The sequence below is a fragment of the Colobus angolensis genome, unplaced genomic scaffold, assembly GCF_000951035.1.
Source record: "Colobus angolensis palliatus isolate OR3802 unplaced genomic scaffold, Cang.pa_1.0 Scaffold84, whole genome shotgun sequence".
NCBI classification, from domain to species: Eukaryota; Metazoa; Chordata; class Mammalia; order Primates; family Cercopithecidae; genus Colobus; species Colobus angolensis.
In genome coordinates, this window is record NW_012122265.1 from 1,618,275 (window position 1) to 1,626,684 (window position 8,410).

Here is an 8,410-nt window from a genome sequence, read left to right on the forward strand (position 1 = left end):
TGCCTGACCCTCTAAGCGACTCGAGTTTGGGGTACTTCCACCAAATGCCCACCCCCCATTCACCGTCTGGCACAGCTGTAATGGAGCAGACTGTCCTGCAGTCCGCTATGACGCAGCGCCAGGAGCCCTGACCACCAGGCAGTTCCTGAAGGAGGCTTGCAAAGCCTCCAGACTTTTCCAGGCCCTGCCAGGGACACAAAGTAGAAGGCTGGGCTGGAGCCGCGTGGGTATTTCATTGTAAGTTCACAGACACAAGGGCTCTGAGCAGGGTCACAGCGTGGAGGAGGCAGGGTCAGGGAGCATAGAGTGAGTCGTCCCATCCTGGGACACTTTTGCATAAGCCCTTCCTGTTAGGTGTCAGGTCCAAGGAGCCCCAGGAGCCTGGGAAGGGGCACGTGAAGGCAGGGACACAGACACTGGAAGCCAGGGTGCAGCAGCGAGGGGAGAAGCCCCCAGGCCCCAGACACGGGCAGGGCAGAGGCCAGGAGGCGGAGGGGGTGGCCTGAGGGCCAAGCTCACTGCCCCCTTGCTGTACTCAGCTTCTGATGGCCTTACTGCCTGGTTCGCAGCTCAAGGGAGCCCCAGGACGAGAAGCCCTGCCCTGCCCCAACCTCATGGGATCCTGCGTTTCAGGGACCATGAGAATAAACATGTCTCAGTGCTTGTCTCCGCCAGCGGACATGCCTGGCAGGCCTTAGTAGTCGGTGAGGGGGTACCGCAGGAAGATGAAGACGAGGATGATGCAGGAGGCTGCCAGGGCAGAGCTGGTGATGTTGAACAGCCGGGCCGTCTTTGCATCCTCCACGGCTCCATTCAGGTCATTGAGAAGCTTCTTGTCTCGCACCTGAAGCCGGGAGGAGGAGAGGAAACAGACAGTCAGCCAGGGAGCAGGGCACCGGAGCAGCTAGGAGCCCAGCAGGGCCAGTGTCGCAGCACTCAGCACAGTATCAGTGCCTTGTTTCCGAGAGCTGACGAATGAACTATGGTTCTGGAGGAACATGTCTCCACCCTGGGGTACCAGACACTGATGAACTTAGGGGCACAGGGGCATCATGTCTGAAAGCTCTCAACCCTCTACTGGTTTATAAAGTAGGTAAGATGTATTTATATATATAGAGAAAAGCGAATATGGTAAAATGTTAACATTTGGGACATCTGGGTGAAGGATATAAAGAAATTCTTTTCCTTTTTTGCAAGTTTTAAATGATCAAAATAAAAGAAGTTGGCCTCAGAGAGAATATGATTGGAGGATGGGGTGACACAACTCTCTCCTAATTTGATTGGCTCTGCTTAGTTTAAAATTAACTGGGATGCTCTGAGGATGAGCGTTGTGCATTGGCAGGAGAGACAGCAGTCTCCAGGGCCTTTGGGGAGGGATATGAAGGTGAAGGGAGTGGGCTGGCACTCAGGAAGTCTTGGGGAGGCAGTGGACTGAGCTGGACTCATTTCCAAGAAGTGACCTTCATTCAGAATGAGTTATAGGGCCCTCCCTCCTCAGCACTCTTTCCTTCTATCACATCCACAGATATGTGCGTGAGTTTGCTGTAAGAAGAAACCAGGATGAGGAAAGGAAAGAGAATGGAAAGAGAGGAAGAGGCAAAAAGTCTTTGCCTTAGTAGATTGGGGCTCGGCTGAAAGAAGGAAGGTGGGCAGATAGATACTGGGGCTGACTAATGCCTGGATCCCTTAGTGCACAGATTAGGCAGATGGACAGGAGACCCAGGTCAGAAGAGTGGACGGACAGGGGATAGATGGGTGGTCAGGGCGATGGGTGCGTAACTGAGTGGAAGAATGGAAGCATGAATGGTTTGGCTTGTGGGTGGATGGATGGAAGAGGCAGAATAGTGGAAGGAACAAAGGGAGAGGAGAGAAAAAAGAGGATAGAGGAAGTGGGGAAGGGAAAGAGAGAATGCAATTCAGTGGAGTGGAATGGAGTGAAGTGGAGTAAATGCAGTGAAGTGCAATAGAGTAGAATGGATGCAGTGGAGTGATGGAGTGAATGCAGTGAAGTGGATGGAGTGGATGGATAGAGTGGAGTGAAGTGGATGGATGGAGTGGATGGAGTGGAGAAGATGAAGTGGAGTGGATGGAGAAGATGAAGTGGAGTGGATGGAGTGAATGGAGTGGAGTGGATGAAATGGATGGAGTGGAGAGGATGGAATGGATGGAGTGGAATGAATGGAATGGATGGAGTGGAGTCAGTGGAATGGATGGAATGGATGGAGTGGAGTGGATGGAATGGATCGAGTGGATGGAATGGATGGAGTGGATGGAATGGAGTGCATGGAATGGATGGAGTGGATGGAGGGGAGTGGGTTGAAAGACGGAGTGGAGTCAGTGGAGTGGAACTGGAATAAAAGTTGGAGAGAGAAGGGAAGGGAGGGAACAAGGGCAAATGAGCAAGTAGATGACTTGGAAGATAAATTGTACAGAATGTGCTATCAAAATGGAGAGATCAATGATGTGAAGAAGCAGGTATTGAGGAATCAGGGTAGGGAAGGAGGCAGGAAGAAAGTCTATGCTCTCATCGGGTTCTCATGCTAGTGGTTTTGGAGGAAACTGACATCTGATTGAAATTTATATTCCTTTCTAAGGAGTGAATGTGTCACCCACTTATTGAGGTCTTATTTGATGCCTTTGTTAAAATAAAATTGTATAACTTTCTCCAGAAAGAGCTATTACATCTTTTGTTAGACTTAGTCTATTTATTTTGGTTTTTATTATCATGTAAAAGTATATTTTAAAATCGTATTTCTAACTGATTTTGTATCCAGCTAAACTATCATATTGTACTAATTGACCACGTGTTCTTAATAATAAATCATATCTACAGCAAATACTAGTAGTTCTATTTCCTCCTTGTAGTCTATTCCTAGATAGCACAGCATAGAGGTTAAAGCACAGATGCAGAAACACTGACTGGATTTCAATCCTGATTCTGTGGGTCACAGAGTGTGCAGCCTTAGGCAAGCTAACAGCTCACTCTTCTGCTCCTCATTTCCTCATCTGTGACATGAAGATGACAACAGCACTGCCTCCCAAGTTTGCGGGAAAGGCTTAATGAATTGATGGATGTGAAACTCCACCACAGAGCCTGGGCCAAAGTAAGCTCCTCTCATGGAGGCAAAGAAGATCCCAGAGCAATCCCAGTTAGCAGCAATGAGGACAAGCAGCTGAGTCTCATTCTTGACCTCAAAGTACCAGGAAGGATAATGCTCATCTTATCACTAGAGGTCTATGATTGCATTAGAATTTCCACAAGATAAACATATTTTCCTTCTCTAATTCATTAACAAGGTAGATTATAATTGATTGATTTTCTTATACCAAGACAACTCTGAATTCCTAAAACAAACCTTTGGTCATGATTTCTTTGTTGGATACTTGGAGTGAGGAATAATGTGGCAGAGGGAGGGTGAAACACTGTGTGCCAAAAGCGGATAGAGTGGCAGGCAGGAGGCTGAGGCAGCTGGGGTACTGGGTGCATGGAAAATGGCAGCCATAGCTAAAGAAGATAGGAAAGAGGAGGGCAGGGGAGTGATCCCGGAAAGGTGGGTGGATGGAGCTGAGGTGTTATATGGATGGAAACTGGGTGTATGGGACAGAGAAATGGATGTAGAAACTTGTGCTGGGTAGGGAGGAGGGCTGGACGGATATAAGAATGTATGCTGGATGAGTGGGACAGGCAGATAGCTGAATTTATGAATACGATGCTTCTTGATGCACAATGGGGCTATAGTCCAATAAATCCATCATAAGTTTAAAGTGTCATAATTGAACGTTTCATATGCATTTTCGTATGATGCATTTTTCACAAGCCCGGTAAGCTGAGGAGCGTACTGAGTGCCTATGGCTTTCCTGCCATTGTGAAGTTGAAAAATCATACGTCAAACCATCATAAGGTGGAGACTGTCTGTATATGCTGGATGGGGGAACAGGAGTATAGACGAACATATGAATGTATGTCCAAATGGACAGATGGATATGTAAATGTATGCCACATGGGTGGGGCAGTTGGGTAAGTGGGTAAGTGAATGGCTGCTGGATGGGAGGTGATGTGTGGATATGTGAGAGCATGCTCAGTGGGCAGGACGGGCAAATAGATGAATACACGAGAATGTGTGCTCATGTGTTCATGGTGGCTTGGACCAGGGCAGTGGCAGTGAAGGTGGAGAGACCCGGCCAACTTCTGGACATGTGTTGAAGGTGGAGCTGACAGTGTTTGCTGGGATCAGGTTTGCAGTGTGATAAAAAGAATGGAGGCCGGGCGCGGTGGCTCACGCCTGTAATCCCAGCACTTTGGGAGGCCGAGGCGGGTGGATCATGAGGTCAGGCATTCAAGACCAGCCTGGCCAAGATGGTGAAACCCGTCTCTACTAAAAATACAAAAAAATTTGCCAGACACGGTGACAGGCACCTGTAATCCCAGCTACTCAGGAGGCTGAGGCAGGAAAATCGCTTGAACTTGGAAGGTGGAGGTTGCAGTGAGCTGAGTTCATGTCACTGCACTCCAGTCTGGGTGACAGAGTGAGATTCCGTCTCAAAAAAAAAAAAAAAAAAAAAAAAAAAAAGACTGGAACTTCAAGTGATTTCAGTGAATGGACAGGTGGTTACAGGAATACAGGAACGGATGCCAGACTACAGGGGCAGGTGCACAGAGGGGTTTCTGAATGCACGCTGGATGGCTGGAGCAGGTCCATGGCTGGATATAGTAATGGACACTGGATGGCTGGGACGGATCCATGTGCTGAATGGGTGGAACAGGTAGATAAATGAATTTATGATATGTTTTGGATGGGTAAGACTGGTGGATAATAGGAAGGAGGGTTGTTGATAAATATAGTGTAGACCACTGGATGGTAGATGGGTAGATAGATTCATTAATCAATCAGTCAATCATCAATCAATATTTACTTAGTGTCTGCTCTAGGTAGTTGCTATTCTAGGTCCTGCTTATATCACAAGGAATAAAACAGAGTCTCTGTCCTCACGCAGCTTACATTATAGGGAGAAGATACAGAAAATAAACACAACAAATAACTAAAACATGTAATGTGCTCAGTGTGCTAAAAAGAAACCTGAAGAGGCTTAAGGGAACAGAGAGTGCTGTAGGAGGTGCGAGTCTAGCTCGGTGGCCAGGAAAGACCTTGTGGGGTGGGAGATATTTGAGGAAAGACCAGAAGAATGTGACAGACTTGGCCATGTGTTCATCCACAGGGAGGCATGTCCTGGGCGCATAGAGCTCTCTGTGCAGGGCCCGGTGCTTCTGAGGACTAGGTGCAGAGTAGGGGCAGCAGATCACAGAGAGAAGGGGAGGATATATGGTCAGAGGAGACCATCCAGCAGCACGGTGCAGGCTCTGAGGGTGCTTTTTAGTCATTTAGAGCCGGAAAGATGAACGTGATATGACATATGTGAACCAGGCAGTGCTGGCCGCTGTGCTAAGAACAGACAGTGGGGGCCGGGTGCGATGGCTCATGCCTGTAATCCCAGCATTTTAGGAGGCCAAGACAGGCGGATCACGAGGTCAGGAGTTCAAGACCAGCCCGACCAACATGGTGAAACCCCATCTCTACTAAAAATACAAACATTAGCCTGGTGTGGTGGGGCACATCTGTAATCCCAGCTACTCGGGAGGCTGAGGCAGGAGAATCGCTTGAACCCAGGCGGTGGAGGTTGCAGTGAGCTGACATCGTGCCGCTGCACTCCAGCCTGGGCAACAGAGCAAGACTCCATCTCAAAAAAAAAAAAAAAAAAAGAAGAGATAGCCGAACAGACAGAGAGAGGTGGATTGAATGGTCCAGGGGAGGGTGAGGGTGGCTCAGACAGGGCAGCAGTGGTGAAGGTAGTGAGACCTGGCCAGCTCCTGGACATGCAAGGAAGGTGGAGCTGATGGTGTTCGCTGGGATCAGGTGTAGAGTGTGATAAAAAGCATGGAAATTGACGTGATCTCAAGGTTTTTGGGGTTTGATCAACTGAACAGGGAGCTGTAGAAGGTTGCAAAAGGAAGACTTGTTTAGCAGTTCAATTTCTGACATGTCAAGTTAGGAATGCCCTTTAGACATACAGTAGACATTTGGCATAGCACTTTGTGCGAGTCTGGAGTTCAGAGATGAGGTCTAGGGCAGAGATATAAATTTGAGAGGCATCAGCAGAAAGATGGTATTTAAAACTGATATAGTTTGAACATCTGTCCCCGCCGAATCTATGTTGCAGCGATCCCCAGTGGTGGAGAGGGCCTGGCGGGAGGTGTTTGGGTTATGCGTGCAGGTCTCATGGCTTGATGCTGTCCTCACCATAGTGAGTGAATTCCTGAGAGCTGGTTGGTTAAAAGTGTGAAGCGCCTCCCCATTATCTCTCCCTTGCTCCCACTCTCGCCATGTGAGATGCCTGCTCCCACTCTGCCCTCCGCCATGACTGGAAGCCTCCTGAGGCTTCCCCAGAAGCAGATACCAGCACCGTGCTGCCTGTACAGCCTGCCAAATTAAACCTCTTTTCTTATAAATTACTCGCTCTCAGGTGTTTCTTTACAGCTGTGCAAGAACGGCCTAATACTAAAGCCATGGTACTGGATGGGGCACCAAGGGAGTGAATGTGAAGGAAGGAGAGGACGGAGGGCTGAGCCCTGGAGCCCCGCAGTGTCAGAAGGTTAGGGAGTCAAAAGCAATTAGGAAAGGGGCTCGAGAAGAGTGGGCCAAGAAGCAGGGACGGCAAAGGGGGCACAAGGGTGCTAGATGGCGGAATGGGCTGAGAAGCACAAGCAGAGGTGGGACATAGAGGATGGGGCAGCCATGTGGGTGCAGGGGCAATGGATGGTGCTGGGTGGGCAGAGGAGAGGGAGGAGGAGAGTGGGAGAGAGAACAGGCTGATGGCTGGGAGTTGGGTGAGTCCATCGAAGCAAGGAAGGAAGGAAAATGGAAGGACATTCTGATGATGAATTGAGGGCTAGGTGGCCAGGCAGTTCTTCTATGACTGTGAATATTGACGGATGACAGATGGGTGAATGTGTGAAGGAAAAAGAGTGGGGATGGGCAGATGGGTACAGAGAGGAACTGGCTCTGGCTATAGAGATGGATGGGACAGGTCACTGGAGGAACAGGGGAGAGGAAATACAAGGAAGGGATGACATGGAAGTGGATGAAAGGGTAATGTTATGGTCTAATGTTCATGTCCCCCAAATTCCTGTGTGAAATCCTAACCCCTAAAGTGATGGTAGGAGTTGGGGCTTTTGAGAGGATTAGGTCATGAATGGGATTGGCACCCTTGTAAAAGGGGCCCCAGAGAAGCCCTAGGATTTACTGGCAGATAAGAACACAGAAGTTAACAGCCTGCAACCCAGAAGAGGGTCCTGATCAGAACCTGACCATGCTGGCACCCTGGTCTCAGACTTCCAGCCTCCAGAACAGTGAGAAGTAAATATCCAGAGTTTATAAACCACCTAATCTATGATAATTCGTTACAGCAGGCTGGACAGGCTCATGCCACTCAACTTGGAGGCGCATGAATGGGAGACATGAATAAAGCAAAGGAAGGAAAGGCGGGATAGATGTGGCTTGTAAGGTCAGATGGGCAATGGACAAGAGGAAACAAAGAAGAATGGAAATTTTACGGCTGAATGATTAGCTATATTGGTAAAGCAGATAGGCGGATGGTAGAAAGAATGAAGGGGGTAGAAGGGGAGAATGTGTGACTGAAAAGTGGGGCAAAAGCAAGGAAAATTTAAAAAATGAGAGGGAAAAGAAGAATGTGAGAAACTGATGCATGAAAAGTGAGAGACAGGGTGGATGAGGAGGGAGGGAATAGAGAAAGTGACAGTGGCTGGATTGCGCTGACAGATGGGGTGAGCTGAGGCACGCTGAGTATGAAGAAGGCACACAGTGAATGGGTGAGGGTGACTCAGTTTGGGGAGCAGCAGGAGGAAGGGTGGGTGGATGGCTTGAAGGGTGAATAGATGTGTTGCCATGTGAGGTCACAGCCATATGAGGTCACAGGATGGAGGGATGATTGGGTCTATTGACAGGGAGGGCTGGGAAGGAAAGTGGGCAATTACTAAGAAAGTGAGGCTAGATGAATAGTTCAGTGGGTTGATGCAGAAGGTTGGTGGGGACAGGATGGGAGAGCAGGGCAGGTAGGGGAGCCTGAATGCTCATGTGTGAACATAGGTAGATGGAAGTTTGGGTGGCTCTTTGGAGGAGCTGGAAGGAATGTGGGAGGATGGATTGAATATAAGTTTGGATGAATGGACAGAGGGAGGACGGACAGATGGATGGACAGATGATGGATGGATGGGCAGATGGAGGATGGATGGTGGATGGATAGATGGATGGATGGTGGATGGATGGATGGATGAATGGAGGATGGATGGGTGGATGGATATATGAACAGATGGAGGATGGATGGGTGGATGGAT

At 48.9% G+C, this 8,410-nt stretch overlaps 1 protein-coding gene across 2 annotated transcripts in view; it reads right to left on the reverse strand.

The window, feature by feature from the left end:
• Window positions 1-214: 214 nt before the first annotated feature.
• The window catches only part of IFITM10 (interferon induced transmembrane protein 10), a 16,212-nt gene continuing 8,016 nt past the window's right edge, over window positions 215-8,410 (reverse strand). For both annotated transcript variants that reach the window (XM_011930050.1, XM_011930051.1), the window contains exon 3: window positions 215-844. In XM_011930050.1, coding sequence (XP_011785440.1) covers window positions 695-844 — 150 coding nt within the window. In that variant the 3' untranslated portion in view covers window positions 215-694. The remainder of the gene's footprint in view (window positions 845-8,410) is intronic.